Below are 17,368 nucleotides of genomic sequence, written 5' to 3' on the forward strand. Positions count from 1 at the left end.
TTCAGAGGAGTGTGAGATCCAATTACTATCAGCTCAGCTGCTTTATCTCCGTTAGGAAGACAAGCTTAATAAATCACAGCATTCTCTTGGCTAGTTCTTGCTGACCATTATAAACCTATCTTTGATGAAATGGAAGTATATTCAATATATTCGGTATTTGTATTCCAAACATATCTATTATGAATCTTACCCTTCTTTTCCAAGGGGAGAGAAACACAATATTCTTTGGGAAAACTCTCATGCACAGGCCAGTACAGGCTTCATCTTTCCCTCCTGTTTCAAGGTTAGATAACCTCAAACAACCTAAGACATTTGAATTTCAGGCAGTCAAGCTTCATCCGTGTGTTCTTTATAAATGTAGATTCTGTATATTCTTGTTAACTCCATTTTAAAATATCTTATATTTTCTCAGTCTTATTGAGATTGTCTATTACATTTCTAACCAATTGTCCGTATCTTTTGTGTTTTCCACAAGAAAAGTACAGAAGATCACATGGGAAGCATTTTAAAACTCCTAGGCTTATGGCCCTTTCCTCAGTGATTCAGCTAAGTCTGGGAATGAGGGCAAGAGGAGCCAGTTGTCCAGGGTGAGAATTGGACTGACGCATCAGAAATCTCCCATCCCCCCTTCATTTGAAATTTTCTGGCTGACAATTCCCAAATACTGCTAAGCAGCTGAAGAGTGCATTCTCCTCTTATCTGACTTGTATACATCACTTTATTTTTTTAAATTTTTTTTTTAATTTTTTTTTTTTAACATTTACTTATTTTTGAGACACAGAGAGACAGAACATGAATGGGGGAAGGTCAGAGAGAGGGAGACACAGAATCTGAAACAGGCTCCAGGCTCTGAGCTGTCAGCACAGAGCCCGACGCGCGGCTCGAACTCACGGACCGCGAGATCATGACCTGAGCCGAAGTCAGACGCTTAACCGACTGAGCCACCCAGGCGCCCCAAACATCACTTTAAACTCAGTAAAGCCTCAGTTTCCCTCTTCAGGATGTGTGCCCTAAAGAGCTAATAACTTAGCAAGTGTGGGGTGCTCAAGCCCTTCACATTAATGACAAAGAAACTGGCCCTTGATGGGCTGGGAGATAACTTCTGAGCCTTCAGAATATCCTGCCAGGTAAAGAGTCTCTGTGTACATGAAGCCTTGAGCCATGCCAGACCCTTTATGCTAACGATGTGAATCTGGGTGGGGGCCGTGGGCAATACCAAATCAGCTTGACCCCTGGAGGGGCTGGAGCCCTAAGCACTAAGGTTAGCCACACGGACGCGCCATGCCCGTGTGACTGACGCCTGATGAAACCCTGGACACCAGTGCTCTAGTGAGCTTCCCTGGCTGGTAGCCTTTCATCCTTGTTGTCCACACTGTTGCTGGGATGATAAACTGTCCACACACCTCCGCTGGGAAAGGGCAACTGGAGGCTCATAACCGGTCCCTCCTGGACTCTGCCCTGTGCATCTTTGATCTGTGCTGGTTTTCACCGTAACAAATTGTGATCGGTAGTGTAACAGCTCTTCTGTGAGTCTTTGTAGTAAATCATTAAACTGGAAGGTTGTCTTGGGTACCCCCAACCTAGGATGTAAGAGCTTTTTATTTTACAAGAAAGGAATAATGATTTCTCTCTAATATGTGGAGTTCCTTTTTCTTTTTTTTTCCAAACTGGATGTTAAATGTTATGAATACATTTTTTAACACCTCTAAAGGTGTTTCTGCGATGTTTGTCTTATTCATGTGATAAAATGTAGCGTTTTCCTAAATTTGATTATTTTCAATCCTAAAAGTACTTATGCTCGGTTGTGCTGTATTTTTTTGACGTTGTTTTCTTTGATTTATTAAAAAATTTTTTTTAAACGTTTATTCATTTTTGAGAGATGGAGAGAGAGAGCATGAGTGGGGGAGGGACAGAGAGAGAGGGAGACACAGAATCCGAAGCAGGCTCCAGGCTCTGAGCTGTCAGCACAGAGCCCAACACGGGGTTCGAACCCACGAACTGTGAGATCATGACCTGGGCCGAAGTCGAATGCTTAACTGACTGAGCCACCCAGGCGCCCCTTTTCTTGGATTTATTAACATTTATGATTTTCTTATGAATGATTGATATTTAGATTTTTATCTTTGACATACCTGGGCAAAACTTTTAATTACTAGAATTTAAAAATATTTTATAAGAAACTTCTAAAATTCTGAAAGGTGATACTTCCTGTCTCCTTAAACAGAGCACTCTACCCAATTTAACATTTTCTTGACTCACTACCCCCGTTTTGAACATGATGGTGTATAATGGGCCCTGTGGTCCCATCGAGGTACGAGCAGCTGTTTCTCGCACGTTAAATGCTCCCCAGACTTCTCTCTGTTTGGAGTTCTTGGATTAGCTTTTTTGTGTGTTTCCTATGCCTTCGAGTCCCAGTTCTTTCTGTAATAGTCCCTCTCCTCCCTTTACTTGGCTCCTATTTTAATGGCTGTGGGATTAGAGACTGCATAATTAAGCTTGTTATATAATGATTTCCAAAATGAGAGTAAATAGGCTCTGATAAGAGCCTGGGGCCTTATTCTCTAGATGAAAAGCATCCGCTTCATGTCATGGACTTTTAAATACACATTTTGGGTTTTGGGAGGTGTTTTAACTCCCTTTTAGTTGTTGGTTGTTCCAGAGAGTTGGCTCATAAAGTTGATTGGTTGGTTTGTTCATCTGTCCATGTGTCCATCCATTTATCCAACTGTCCATCCCTTCACCTGCCACTTATTTATGGAGCACCTACATGGTGCCGTATGCCAAATAGCTGAGCCTGAAAAGGGGAGGACACAGTATGTTAACCAGCCTGTGCCTGACAAAGAACATGGGAGCAAAGTCTGAGCTGCGTCGTGGGAATTTTTAATAAAGTCCTTCTGTTTATTTATCTTTTTAGTTTTATTCTCTCTGGCAATCATTTACATTTCACATGTTCAAGTGGTAATGAGAAAAGTGCTGTGCAGAAACGAGTTAACACGGCAGGTCTGAGACTGCTGTCCTTAGAAAGGCCGGCCCTTGGCTGGCTGGCATCTTCGAACTTGGCTCTCCGAGTGTTGCCAGTCACCGTTTAACTGATGGGGGGAGTTCAGGGTGGCCAGGCCATTGTGCAGCCAGCATGCTTTATGCCGAACGCCTGCTTTCCTCCTGGGATGGATTTTGATACTTGTTAGAGGTTGCGTAAGCGTCCAGCGCCCAGTAAAAACCTGGGTCACTTGAGTCTCTGATGGGCAGAAAGACCACACACGTGTGCCACGTTTTTATTGCCGGAGGAAAGACTGTGCTGTCTCTGACCTCTTACTGAAGGAGATAGCATAAGGAAGCCTGTGCACAGAATCCTCCTGGCTCCTCCTGCGTCCTTCTCCCTGATGACTCATCTGCGTGCCCTGGCCACAAAGCTCTACTGAATGAATGTCCACCATGACTCCCCCGTGAGCAAATCTCTGCACTTGAGGGTGGTCTTGGGGTCCCTGCCACAGGTGCCTGATGTTTATCAGTCTCTCACTCTGTGTGTAGCCTCACGCCGATCCTTTTACACGGGTCGTCTCATTGCAGCGTCCCCAAAACAGACCTCTGTGCGGCGGGTGGGTGCCCTCATCACCACCGGCAAGTGAAGCTGTTTGAAGGTTCATGAAGTTAAGTGCCCTGCGCCGGTCCTTCAGCTCACACATTGGCTTCTTTTTTCCCCAGATGTTGGCACCTTATGGCTTATTGCTTCCGTTGTCCAGAGGGGAGGCTAAGTGAAGAAAACCACTGAGTATTTTTTTCATCACTTTCTCATCTCAGGTACGAGCACATCCTCGCGGAGCCTGACCCAGTACCAGCTTATGCTCTGAAACTGCTCGTGGCCCTGACTGAACACAACGCAACCTTCACCAGGTACTGTAACCCCAGATTTAAAATGGATTTTGTGTGTTCTAACAATGTCACAGATGATGAGATTCTGAAAGGCTGACGTTTGAGTTAACCGAAGTGGTCATTTCTCACGTTTGATGGTTTGTGGTGTCTCTCATTGATGCTGTTTTGGGTCCTGTTCTCATATTTTTATCCCCTTATTGGACTTTCTGTGGAAAGTCAACTGTGGAGTTCATGGTGCTTTAAAATGATAAATTCTTTAACGAGAAAGAAACTGACGTATACTTTTAAAAATGTCGATTGGTGCCTCCTATTGTACTGAGCAGTTTATTAAATCTGTAGTTTTGGACTCTACCATTTTGCTTAGTTGGCATACTTCTTTTAAGCACTTCTTTTTTAAAAAATTTTTTTTAATGTTTATTTATTTTTGAAACAGAGACAGAGCATGAACGGGGGAGGGGTAGAGAGAGAGGGAGACACAGAATCGGAAACAGGCTCCAGGCTCCGAGCTATCAGCCCAGAGCCCGACGCCGGGCTCGAACTCACAGACCGCGAGGTCGTGACCTGAGCTGAAGTCAGACGCTTAACCGACTGAGCCACCCAGGCGCCCCTCTTAAGCACTTCTTAATAGTGCCTCTGTGGTGCAAATTTTACAAAACCAGTTGCGAGGATAGTGGCAACCACTTTCAGTCTTGCACAGGAGAGCCCCCAGGTACATAGAAGGGTGAAGCGGAAGCCCTCCTTGCTTTCAATCAAGAAAGCTAGTTTTGGGGGCGCCTGGGTGGCGCAGTCGGTTAAGCGTCCGACTTCAGCCAGGTCACGATCTCGTGGTCCGTGGGTTCGAGCCCCGCGTCAGGCTCTGGGCTGATGGCTCGGAGCCTGGAGCCTGTTTCCGATTCTGTGTCTCCCTCTCTCTCTGCCCCTCCCCCGTTCATGCTCTGTCTCTCTCTGTCCCAAAAATAAATAAAAACGTTAAAAAAAAATTAAAAAAAAAAAAAAAGAAAGCTAGTTTTGGTTGTTAGGTGACATCTGGGGACCTTTGCGTTTGGGCACCGTCTGCAGGTGCACTGACTTGTACAGTCGCCGGTTGGTCTTTAACAAGGAATTGAGTCACACAGCCCCAACCATCTTGATTTCATCTGGTCTCTTGTTCTACCACAGAAGGTAGTGAATAGTGACGAGCCACCAGCAGTGCTCCTAGTGAACAGGAAAGACTATAGACCATCCATTCAGAGTGAGAGGCTGAACGGAAACGTTTCTAGTGTGCGAGCCAAGGCACAGAGGTATGCCGCGACTGAGTCGCAGGGGTGCCGAGGCGTCTTTGGGTCATTTGCGGTGCTGAGGCTGATGTAGACTTCAGGCCCACTTCCTTCTGCTGTGAGCGAACTCATTCATTTCCAGAGAGTGACCTATAAATACCACCCTGTACTCCCTGTGCCACGTTGCAAACAAATTTGGGGAGCACTTATCCTTGTCAATTGTAAATCCTGTGTCTCTACAGCCTTTTAAAAGTCTGACCAGTGAGCCTTCCAGATTCATCACTCAAAGGCACTGTTCTCTCTTCCTACAGAAGAAATTTAATTGTAACGAGTGTACCTGTACTGAAAGTTAAATAACACTTCGGACAGTTACTTCTTTCCTGGAGCTTTGGTACCAGCTGCTAATACTGTATCCTAATTGCCTGTTTTGATTGGCTGGGGCAGATTGCATTTACTTTTTTAACGCTGACTCTTTCACGGGGCATGCTTTCCAGGCAATTCCTCTTCTTGCCAACTCTCTATTCAGTTCATCTGAGTTTCCTCACACTGAGAGGAAGAACCTAGTGCAGTAGATGACCCACATACAATCTTTTTATTTTAAAAATGACTACGTTTGGAAGACACTTTATTCTTTTTTTTTGAAGTTTACAAGCAGATTTCAGTGGATTAATTTTTATAAATGTTTTTCTTTGCTTTCATTGCACAAATAAGATCTGTGTATATTGTGTGTATTGTGTGTGTATTAAAGTCCAACAGTAAAATCAATACGTCCCTAGGCATCTTCATTTCCCTCCCACACTTCCATACACAGGTCTCTGCCAGGGGTAATAATTTGTATTATTTTGGTGATGTCTGTCCTGAATCTTTTCAGGCTATTTAGATCTAATAGTCATATACTGAAATAAATGGCTTTGCTTTCGGGTTGTTGATTTAAAGAAAATCATAGATAGTATCACTGTGTATGTATTTTTCTAAAATTTGCTTTTTTACGTATCAAAATTATTGGGAGACTTTTTACATTAGTATTTATTTATACTCTTGGTGATATCTTTGCCAAACTAATGGATAAGAATGGGATATTATTTTACATTGTGTAATGATAACATTGAACGTCTTAATACTTATTTACTTAAATTGTAACAGGTACATAACCTTCAGTTCTCCTTCAAAGTATCTCTTGTAGAGAAAAACTCCTATATATGCAAAGATTTCCACCTAGGCAAATAATTTTTAAAATGAGACAAATAGGGGCGCCTGGGTGGCTCAGTCGGTTAAGCATCCGACTTCGGCTCAGGTCATGATCTCGCAGTTCGTGGGTTCGAGCCCCATGTTGGGCTCTGTGCTGACAGCTCAGAGTCTGGAATCTGCTTCGGATTCTGTGTCTCCCTCTCTCTCTGTTCCTCCCCCACTCATGCTCTCTCTCTCTCTCTCTCTCTCTCTCTCTCTCTCAAAAATAAATAAATGTTAAAAAAAAAATTTAAGAAAAATGAGAAAAATAATCTTTGAATTCTCATATAGCCATAAAATATACAGTGTAACAGTTTGAATGGGCAAGATAAATTTGAATACAAAGATATCCAAATAATTTTGTTAACTGAGACCACTTATGACCCTCCAGCACCCATTTAAATACCGCTTTTGCTCTATGTAAGGTCTCTTTCTGGATCACTATTGTGTGTTTGCCTTTCTTCTGAAGAGGCAGGCTGTTTTGGCTGAGGCTCCAGAGGTCAAGAGAAAGCATTAAAGGCCTATTGCCATCCGCCTGCCCTCTCCCCACCCCACCCCTTTAAAGGGAGGCCCTACGCCCACAGACTTTAACAATCTGTGTGCAGTTGGCAAAGTCTACTCACGCATCTTGACAGAAAGGATCGGGAAGGGAAAGTAATATGTAATTAGACTTCAGAGTTTGTTTTTATTTCCCTAACTGGAGTTTTAAAAAAGTGTAGGGGTGCCTGGGTGGCACATTAGGTTCTGTGCTGGCAGTGGAGGCCTGCTTGGGATTCTCTCTGACCTACCTGCCCCTCCCCTGTGTGTTCTTTCTCTCTCTCTCAAAATAAATAAATAAACTTAAAAAAAAATATATATATATATCCAGAGATAGATACTGAGAAGTCGTGTTCCTTCCTCTGTCCATTCTGCTTTTTCTTCACCTCTCTTTTATCACAGAGATGGGTAACTACCTTTATTTATTTTAAGCTAATGTGAATATGTATTTTCTCATTTCTCTCTTTTACACACAAGTAGCATATGATATATGGTCTTCTGCCCCTTCTTTTTTTCACCTAATAGTATATCCCCAATATTTGTTTCTATAGCAATATATAGAGTTTCTCTGTTAAGTTTTACAGTTATAGAATCTTCCATTGTATGGATATAAAATCTAATTAGTGTTTGATGGATGGACTTGAGTTCTAATCTTGCGATACTGCAAACAATAATCTATATATCATTTTGTATGTATGCTTGTACACCTTATGTGGTAAATTCCTAGAAGTGGTATTTAGGTTTCAAAGGATAAGTCCATTTGAAAGCGTTTTTTAAAAAACACGGCCGCATTATCCTCCGTGGGGATTTTCCCATTTTGCATCTCCCGGGGACGTGTTTGAGGATGCCTGTTTCCCTGTAGCTTTGCCTCGGAATTTGTTGCTAAGCTTTGGAATTGGTCCGGCCTGATGAGATAGATTATTTCAGTGTGATTTTAGTTTGCATTACTCATGAGTGAGGTTGAGTATCTCTCTTTATAGTTAGGGGCTTTCGTGGGGTTTTTTGCTCATTCTGTTTGCCATCAGTTGGGTCTTGGCAATGACACTCCTCAGACCGAATCACCTCCTGCCTGGCTTTCCATTTGCACAGATACAGCAGAGCCTGCTAATCCATTTGACTTTGAACAGCTTGCCTTATTATTATTATTATTATTTTTGGCTGTCATGAAGAGTGCGGCCAGTGAGTTTTCCTTTGCATGCTCCTTGGTGAATCCACGCACGTGTCTCCACTGAGCACCCGTGCTGGAGTGGAAACACTGACTCACAGAGCTTGTGCTCGCCCAGGTCGAGTAGATGCTGCTGAGCAGTTTCCCAGTTTGTTGTATTGATTTGCATTGCTACTGGCATCGTTCTAGAGGTTTGGTTGTCAAATAAGCTTTTTCTTTTTTAATTTTTTAAAATGTTTATTTATTTTTGAGAGAGAGAGAGAGAGAGAGAGACCGACCGACCGAATATAAGCAGGGGAGGGGCAGAGAGAGAGAGGGAGACACAGAATCGGAAGCAGGTTCTAGGCTCTGAGCTGTTAGCACAGAGTCCGATGCGGGGCTCGAACTCATGAACCGTGAGATCATGACCTGAGCAGAAGTGGGACGCTTAATCGACTGAGCCACCCAGGCGCCCAGGTTGCCATATAAGCTTAAGAAAAAAACTTTTTTGAGACACGTTTACTGAGGGACAATTTACATGGGATACATCTCACTCATTTTAGGTATACAGTTTTTCTGAATTTTGAGAAACATGTGAAATTGTGCAGTCACCACCTCCATCAAGATAGAGTATTTCCATCGCTCCAAAATGCCCTCTCATGCCCCTTTGAATATTACTGTATACAAATTCTGTGTGCTTGCAGAATGATATGACCAGATTGCTTTCATATTTTCATTTTAATTTTTAAAACTTATTTTTTAGAGTTAATACATAACACACTGCAAATTTAAGTATTTGAAAGAGTATACAGAAAAAAGCATATTTTCACCCAAGGAGAAAGCCACTCTTCTCAGTGTGTGTGTGTGTAGTTTTTCACATAGATGGTTGTACGCTGTATGCACCATTCTGCACTCCTTTTTGAAAATAAATACAACAGCTTTATTGGGATATAAGTCGCCTGTACTTGTTTTTAGCAGATACGTAAGTATTGCATTTTATGAATACTCCATATTTATTTACAAATTCCCTTTTGGTGACGTTTATGTTTTTTTAATCTTTTGGTGTTATAAAACAAAGCTACAACTAATGACCTAGGCCGTTCATCACATGTGTGAATACATACACGTAGGATAAATCACGAAGAGTGGAATTACTTCATGGAAGCGTCCCCAGCCCGCGGTGCCGAAACTTGTCTGTGCATTCGTGTCATCTGGGGAATCTTTGAAAAAAATCTAAAGCCTGGCCATACCCAGGGCAATGGGATCAAAATCTGTAGGGCTGGATGCAGACATCAGTAACTGTTGATTCTCCGCAAGTGAATGTGCAGACAGGCTTGGGAAGTACTGGGCTAAGCCTTTGTAGTTTGAAAAGTTGTGCCAGATTGCCCCCAATCTGGGCTGGCCAGTTTTCGCTCCACCAGCAGCGTAAGAGAACGTCTACTTTTGCCAGACCTTTACCACGTTAGTGTATGTATGTGTTTGACCTTTGCCATTGTGGTAGGTGAATATCGCCTCTTTGTTATTAATTTCTAGTTTTACTGCATTGTGATCAGATCATATATTTGTTGCTGATTTTTATTTGATTTTGTTTGTGGTATAAGCTGTTTTTGTGAATGTTTTATGTTTAGTTGCTTACTGTGAGTAAAACAAAGTTAGGCGTAACCTTGAAAAGAGTGTCACCCTTCCTTAACTTTGGCCGGTGTCAGAAATGGTAGCTCTTTAATCTAGGAGATCGTCCCCAGTCACTTGCTAGCAGTGACTTTTAGGGAAAATGCTGATTATAACTGCATATCAAGAGTAGAATGCCTTAATTTTTTTAATGGTTATTTATTCATTTTTTGAGAGAAAGCGCAAGCAGGGGTGGGGCAGAATAAGAGAGGGCCAGAGGATCCGAAGCGGGCTCTGAGCTGACAGCAGTGAGCCCAATGCCGGGCTTGAACTCACAAACCATGAGATCATGACCTGAACTGAAGTCAGACACTCAACTGACTGAGCCACCCAGGTGCCCCCAGAATGCCTTAATTAAAAAAAAAATTTTTTTTAATATTTATTTTTGAGAGACAGAGACAGAGTGTGAGGGAGGGAGGAGAAGAAAGAGAGGGAGACACAGAATCCGAAGCCGCTCCAGGCTCTGAGCTGTCAGCACAGAGCCTGACACTGGGCTCGAATTCACAAACTGTGAGATCATGACCTGAGCTGAAGTAGGACACTTAATTGACTGAGCCACCCAGGTGCCTCCAGAATGCCTTAATTTTTATGTGCAGATAGATTTCTAGTAATATAAAATAAACACAAGCCATTTATTGTAAATTTAACTTATTTATTGGATCCATCTACACCATGTTCTTTGAAATATAGTCAGTTTAGCTTGTATATACAATCAACCCTTGAATGATGCCAGGGTTGGGGGCACAGTCAGAACTTTGTATAACTTTGACTCCCCCCAAACTTAAGTACTCATAGTCTAGTATTGACCTAAGGCCTTAGAACATAAATAGTCGATGAACACATATTTTATATGTTACATGTGTTATATACACACAAAAAGGAAGCTAGAGGAAAGGAAATGTTAAGAAAATCGTAAGGAGAAGAAACTACAATTATAGTACCCTACTGTGTGTGTGTGTGTGTGTGTGTGTGTGTGTGTGTGTGTGTATAAACATATATAAGCAGATCCATGCAGTTCAAACCCGTATTGTTCAAGGGTCAACTGTATTAAGAGTTGGGAGTTCCAAATAATAACTATTGGAACATTAACTCATCCTACGTCAAGCGCAACATTCTTTTATTGTGTTTTTTCTTATTTTGTAGGATTCTTAGTGGATAAAGAGGTCTTCAAAGGCTTAGAGTACAATTGAGAATTTATTGTTCCTTCAAATAAGGGACCAGAGCACGATCAAAGCTGCGTTGTACCTGACCCTGACTTTTTTTTTTTTTTTTTTTAATACCACTGGCCTGTAAATCTAGTTTGTTCCTGGGTTTATAGGAGAAAGGTAAATTGTTTACCATGTTGGTCCAATTTTGCTATCAGAAGGAATATGTTAACTCCCCTGAGCTCTGCCCTTTTCTCTCTCCTTAATGTTATGGTAGGTTGCCCCAAACCATTGCTCTCAGGGAGAGCTATACCCCAGGAGCTTGTTTCCATTAAGAGCTAATTAGCTTGCAGCAAATCTTCCTTAGCAAACAAATTGAATTTTAACTTCTTGAGTTCTTTTGGAGCAATATTGAGCTCTTATCCTGAATTGCAAAAAGTTGTTTATGCTCTGTATCTAAGAACTGTCATTTTAGTTAGCTCAAAAAATGTTAGAGCTGTTTCTTTTATGGCAAGATTCACAAAAATGCCCTTAGAAGAATGGAAATTTTGTGATCTCTTAAATGAAATTCACAGTGAATCCACAGTATAGCCTTCAGTGAAAAATACTTCTGCCTTTATAGTCATTGAGCTTCAGGGGACTTCCCTCACTGGTTTTTGGTTCATTTGTTCATTCGTTCGTTCATCAAAAATTGAATCGGCAACTATTGAATGATGCAAAGATAAGAGGTAAAGTTCTCACCTTCAAGGTGCTAAGGATTTAGTGGAGGAGCCATTTATCAGTAGGCTTTTATAAAACAGTGTAATGATTTCAAAGGTACAGTCATGTCTAGAAGGTTATGGGAGCTTCTAAAAGAATTTAACCCAAGTTGGGGCGCCTGGGTGGCTCGGTCGGTTAAGCATCCGACTTTGGCTCACGGTCCGTGAGTTCAAGCCCCGCATCTGGGCTCTGTGCTGACAGCTCAGAGCCTGGAGCCTGTTTCAGATTCTGTGTCTCCTTCTCCTCCCCTGCTCATGCTCTGTCTCTCTCTTCTCAAAAATAAATAAACGTTAAAAAAAAAAAAAAGGAATTTAACCCAAGTAGTTGTATGATTTTGGCCAAATTTCTTAACCTGTTTGTTCCTAAGTTCCCTCATCTGGAAAATAGGGGTAATATTAGCATCTGGTCCACAGAAAATGCTGTGTTAAGAGTTGCCTCTTTTCTTCTCCCTCCCCCTCTTTCTCCTTACTCCTCCTCCTTTTCATATGATTAGAGGTAGGTATAGCGAAGGAAGTACTCCTAAAGAAAAGAATCCCCTTTGACAGTAGAGTGAAATGTTTGGTGACACCAATTGAAACCAGAGCTCCAACACCCTACAAAGAATAGGAAGAAAGAGAGTTTTTTGGTAAGAGAGACTGACTGGGGCAGTCTTATTAGTTTGACATTGCATAACAGAACTGTCAAAGCCACAGAGGATGTCCCCTGGTACTAGATGGCTTCCATATCCATATGTATTTGCCTTTTAATTTATATATATATATTTAAGTTTATGTGTTCGAGCGAGAGCGAGAGCGATTGAGAGAGTGTATATGAGAGGGAGAGGAGCAGAGAGGGAGGGAGAGAGAGAATCCCAAGTGGGTTCCTTGTCGGCACAGAGGCTGATGTGAGGCTCCAGCCCACAAACCGTGAGATCATGACCTGAACCGAATTCTAGAGTTGAACACTTTACTGACCGAGACACCCAGGAGCCCCCAATTTATCTTCTCAATGACATTTGTTTTTGCCATATTCTGATACATCATCATTTAAATTTTATAGCCTGGTAAAACTGAAAGCCCGAATCCTCAGAAGTGTCAGGGATGTTTGAGAGGTTTCCATGTTGTTAAAATAAGCCAGTTGGGTGTTTGTTGCCCCATCAAATAGCTGAATTTACACAGCTAAATATTTCCTCTCATGAAATATCAGCAAGTGAAATAACGGTGTAATACAGCAAAACTTTATTGCTAACCTTAGAATGAATTGACTTCCCCAGAAATAATTTCCTGCTTCTCGGGTTGCCTATGGATGTCAGAAAGCCTGACCGTGAGAAGTCAGTCAATCTCTGAGTCTGTGCGGCTTCCATTTCCATCCTAGGGTCACTCTTCTGTGGCTTTCCCACTTACTCTTTGCTAGCACCCACAGAATAAAACCTGAGGTTTCTCCAACAGGCTCTGAGCCTTTGAGCGTCCATTTTCATGGTCTCTTGCCTCTTTTGTGGACATAGCCCATGTTCTAGTGTTCCCAGCCACTTGTTCAACTTGAGGACATATCAACACTTCTTATTAAAGTACAGTCATTTCAGGGGTTAAAGCAAGCACAGAAGATTTAAAAGAAAATACTGAGCGATTTTGAGTTTGCTCCTTTTATCGGTTTCTTGAACCAAGAGCTTTATTTTTTTGTTTTCCATTCTCTCTGCCTCGATTTGGGATTATTGTGTCGCACACTCTTTCAGCGTGTATGTTACTGGTACTTAAATATGAGTTGAAAAGAATTCGGAAATTAAATTTGTCCCAGTGATCGACTTTGATGGGGTATTTTGTGTACTTCCACTGAGATTATCCTTTTAACAGTTACAAGCATAAAATTTTGTTTTGCGCTTAGAAAGTTTGGCATTTTATATTTTCCGGGAAGGTGCTTTTTCTTCCACCTGCTAGTGGTTGTTAATGGTCTTTGAAAACTGATAGTAGAATAGCACCTTGCAATCGAAAGTGGGTGGTTTCAGTTTACTTTTTTGGTGTGACATTTACATTGAAGGAAGCCAGTTGGAGTTTATTGTACACTTTTGCAAATAGCGCCCCCCCCCCCCCCCGTTGTGTATTGCAGAGCCGGGTTCAATCTGAGGGGGTTTCAATACAGCCTTTGTGTTTCACAAGATGTCCTTAGGTCTGTTGACTTACCCTTGTCACCTCACGCAGAGATTGGCCAAGTGTGGTCCACAGCGCCAGTCAGCTTGCAGCCGGTTTTTGCGCGGCCTGTGAGGTGAGAGTGGTGTTGATGTTTGTAAAGATTTGTGAAACTTACATACAAACACAGGTGCATCTGAGACGGAGACCTGGTGTCGGGCAAAGCCTTGGATACTTAACTTTCTAGCCCTTTCACGCAATATTTCCTGACCCCTGATCTAAAGGAATAAAACTTTTTTGGGGGGAGGGTCTTTATTCAAATGAATATAGAAATACTAGAATTTCAGGGATGTTATGGGAATCTGGAGATGATCTGGGTGTTTTAAAATGTATATATATATTTTTCTTATTCCGGTGTGGTGAGGTCCACAGATTAGGAGAAAACTGCCCTTGAAAAGATAGCTTGTTATCGTCACAGATCCAAAGGTGGGGGCACACCACGCTGAGGGTGGTCACCTTTGGATGCAACAGTGTCAGTCAAGGGGCAGAGGAAGTTAGAAGAAAATGGGGACAAAGAGCCCTTCTTATAGTTTACAAATGAAGGAAGGGCTGAGCAGGTTTAGGATTGACTAATTTGAATAATTTCACCAGGCCTTAGGGGTGTAGAGGCTACCTCTCGTCATCAGGTACCTGGCCCTGGAGTGAATGGGACCCAGTTCTGGTCCAGTACCTGGGAGTATAGGCCCGGAGTGGAAGAGAGCCTTAAAGGAGGTGGTTAGTGCTGTTTGGCTCTGGATTGGCTGGTTTGCATAGGAAGGGCAAGTTCAAAGACAGCGGAAAGGCAAGCTCTCTTGTTTGCTGTCTCTGAGAAGTAGTTGGCCCTGGGAGAGGCATTCCCTCTGGAGTTGGCAAGGCCTCAAGATGTTAAAGAAACAAAAATACAGAATAAAAGACATGATTAGTGCACTGGGCTAATATCCCCATTTTGCACGTGAGGGAAATGAGGTCCCGGAAGGAATTTGTATGCCCCAAACCCCAAGACAGTTTGAAGAAGATCAGGTTTGGGATCAGACTTCCTGGGCCATTGCTGTCTGTACTCCCCAGCAGAGCCACTTTTAAGAGCAGACTCAAGCGGACATCACAGTGGGCTTTGGAGTCCTACCGTGTTCGGTTTCACCGTATCACGTTTACTTACAAGAGCGGTCCAGCTGCTCAACACAGTCCCCCTCACTGTCATGTGGGTCTGTTAATCACAAAAGCATCATTCTCCTTTGTTTCCCTCTGCCGTGGTCACTAGGTTCTGGCACGCCTCTGATTTTTATTACCGTGGTGGCTCCTGGCACAATTCTGGTTAATAACATGATCCTGGTTCCTGGTTCCGTTGAACCTCTTCCTTTCCTCATTCTCCGAGGTTTGGAACCCTCCTGTGCTGATGACTTAAACCATACTGACTGGGTGGAAACCCCTCCTTATTATGTGAATCATGCTATAAGTCATCACCGTATCCTCTGTACAAAATGTTAAGTCTTTGTTAGCACGCATGGAGTCACCATGAAATTACTTCTCTTGTCCCACCCCAGCATTCTGTTTCTGATAGAATTAGGGAAGAACACCAACCTAAAACCTTAGGGACTTATCCAAGGCATTCTCTTTTCCTTAGTGATGTGTGAGGAAAATCAACCGTAGTCAAAATCTGTTTGGACGTTATGTTTTCAGAAAGAAAGAAACTCTTGAGTGATTTTTGTCTGCTGCAGGTGGAAGTATGTACTTTTGCTTATTTTCTTCCATTATCTTGCTTACGACCACAGAGCTTTTTCCTGAGTTCATGGCGAGTTGGTAAATATTTCATTGCTTATCCTTACTGTATGAGGTTCAGTTGGGTCCACTGGGACAGTTCAGCTCTTTTGTTAGAAACAACTCGGTCTTTTGAATATTCTCCCAGCAGCCCATATGCTGGAGACTTCTGCATTCCAGTTTTCCTGTCCGACCTGCACGGGCTCAGTGACAGCTTTCCTTATGGAGATGCAGGCAGCGCCTGGCTGAGAGTCCCACGTGCTGATGTCTCTGGCCACATGGCACCCAGAATTGAGCCACTCACTGCATGTGGTGTCAGAAGTTGAAGTGTTTAGGGGCGCCTGGGTGGCTCAGTCGGTTAAGCGTCCGACTTCAGCTCAGGTCACGATCTCACGGTCTGTGGGTTCAAGCCCCGCGTCGGGGCAATCGGGGGTGCTTCCGATTCTGTGTCTCCTTCTCTCTCTGCCCCTCCCCCATTCATGCTCTGTCTCTCTCTGTCTCAAAAATAAATAAAAATGTTAAAAAAAAAAAAAGAAGTTGAAGCGTTTAGTCACGGCGGCCCCTGGTATTTTGGGGGCTACAATCAACGGTAATTCACAGTTCCTCCCTTCTGGATTTAAATAGATGTTCAGAGATCTCATCGTCTTTAACAAAACAACACCTAACATTTTTCCTTGAAATATTTCCTTACTTGTCCACAGGAAAATCCATTTGCTTCTTTTTTGGTTCTCCACAGAATCTCTTGAAGTTTTGCAGGTTTTTTTTTTTTTTTTAAGTTTATTTATTTATTTTGAGAGAGCGAGAGCATGAGCAGAGGAGGGGCAGAGAGAGGGAGGGAGGGAGAGAGAAGATCCCAAGCAGGCTGAGTACTGTCAGCATGAAGCCTGACACAGGGCTCGATCCCTCAAAGTGTGAGATCATGACCTGAGCTGAAACCAAGAGTCGGATGCTCTACCAGCTGAATCACCCAGGTGACCCTAACGTTTTGCAGTTTATTTCCATCATAAAATTAGGGAATTTCAGGGCAGAGTAAGCTTTGATATTTTTCTTTCTGCATGAAATTTAATATTCATTGATTCCTTGAGTCATCTCACAAATAGTTGTGTTCACTGAGGTAGAACAGACACGGTCCTAGTTTTCATGAAGCTGATGATTCCATGGGGATCACAGACGATAAACAAGGAGATCGATAAAAAAAAAAATCATAATTTCAGCTAGTGATACAAATGGCATAAAGAGCAGAAAGCAGGGTTAGAGAATGGGGGTGATGGGTTGGGGCCCGCTGTTTTCGAGACGGTGCTCAGAGCTTCCGTTCCCAGGGAAGGGAGGTGCCTGGCTGTATTAATGCTACCTTCATTAGTAGAGAAACAGGCCTCGGATTTCCAGAGACTTTCAGAGGAAGGGAAAACTCCCCAGTGTCACATGCTCCCGAGAGTGTCAGTCAGATGAGGATGGAGAAGGGACCATTATAGAGGCAACAGGAGTAGCTTCCTCGGGGGTCATTTTCAGTGGCACGTGGGGCAAAAGCCTGGCGGAGTTCGAGGAGGGAATGATGATGGCGAGACGGGGAGCCTCAGTAGTTCTAGAGAGAGTTTTGCTATTAAGGGGAGCTGAAAAATGGGGAGCTGGAAGGAGATGTGGGGTCACAGGAACTTCTTGTTTTTAAGGAACTTGCTCTTTTTAAGATGAGCCATCTTTTAGAGACATTCCTGTGTGGACGAGAATGATCTAGTGCAGAGGCTGGTTAACTACAGTTTATGGGCCAAATCCAGCCCACCTGCTTTTGTAAATATACTATCAGAACACAGCCACTGGGCCTTGTTTATTGTCTGTGGCTGCTTCTGCGTTACGGTGGCCCAGCGG

At 42.8% G+C, this 17,368-nt stretch overlaps 1 protein-coding gene across 20 annotated transcripts in view; it reads left to right on the forward strand.

Annotated features, from left to right (window-relative positions):
* Nucleotides 1-17,368, forward strand: part of ULK4 (unc-51 like kinase 4) — a 577,159-nt gene that overhangs the window by 234,414 nt on the left and 325,377 nt on the right. For 19 of the 20 annotated variants that reach the window (XM_045037803.1, XM_045037798.1, XM_023260689.2 and 16 more), the window contains one exon: nt 3,802-3,894. The exons of the other annotated variant lie outside the window; for it this stretch is intronic. In XM_045037803.1, the coding sequence (XP_044893738.1) occupies nt 3,802-3,894 (93 nt within the window). The remainder of the gene's footprint in view (nt 1-3,801; nt 3,895-17,368) is intronic. 20 annotated transcript variants of the gene reach the window in all.

This window comes from Felis catus, chromosome C2, assembly GCF_018350175.1.
Source record: "Felis catus isolate Fca126 chromosome C2, F.catus_Fca126_mat1.0, whole genome shotgun sequence".
NCBI classification, from domain to species: Eukaryota; Metazoa; Chordata; class Mammalia; order Carnivora; family Felidae; genus Felis; species Felis catus.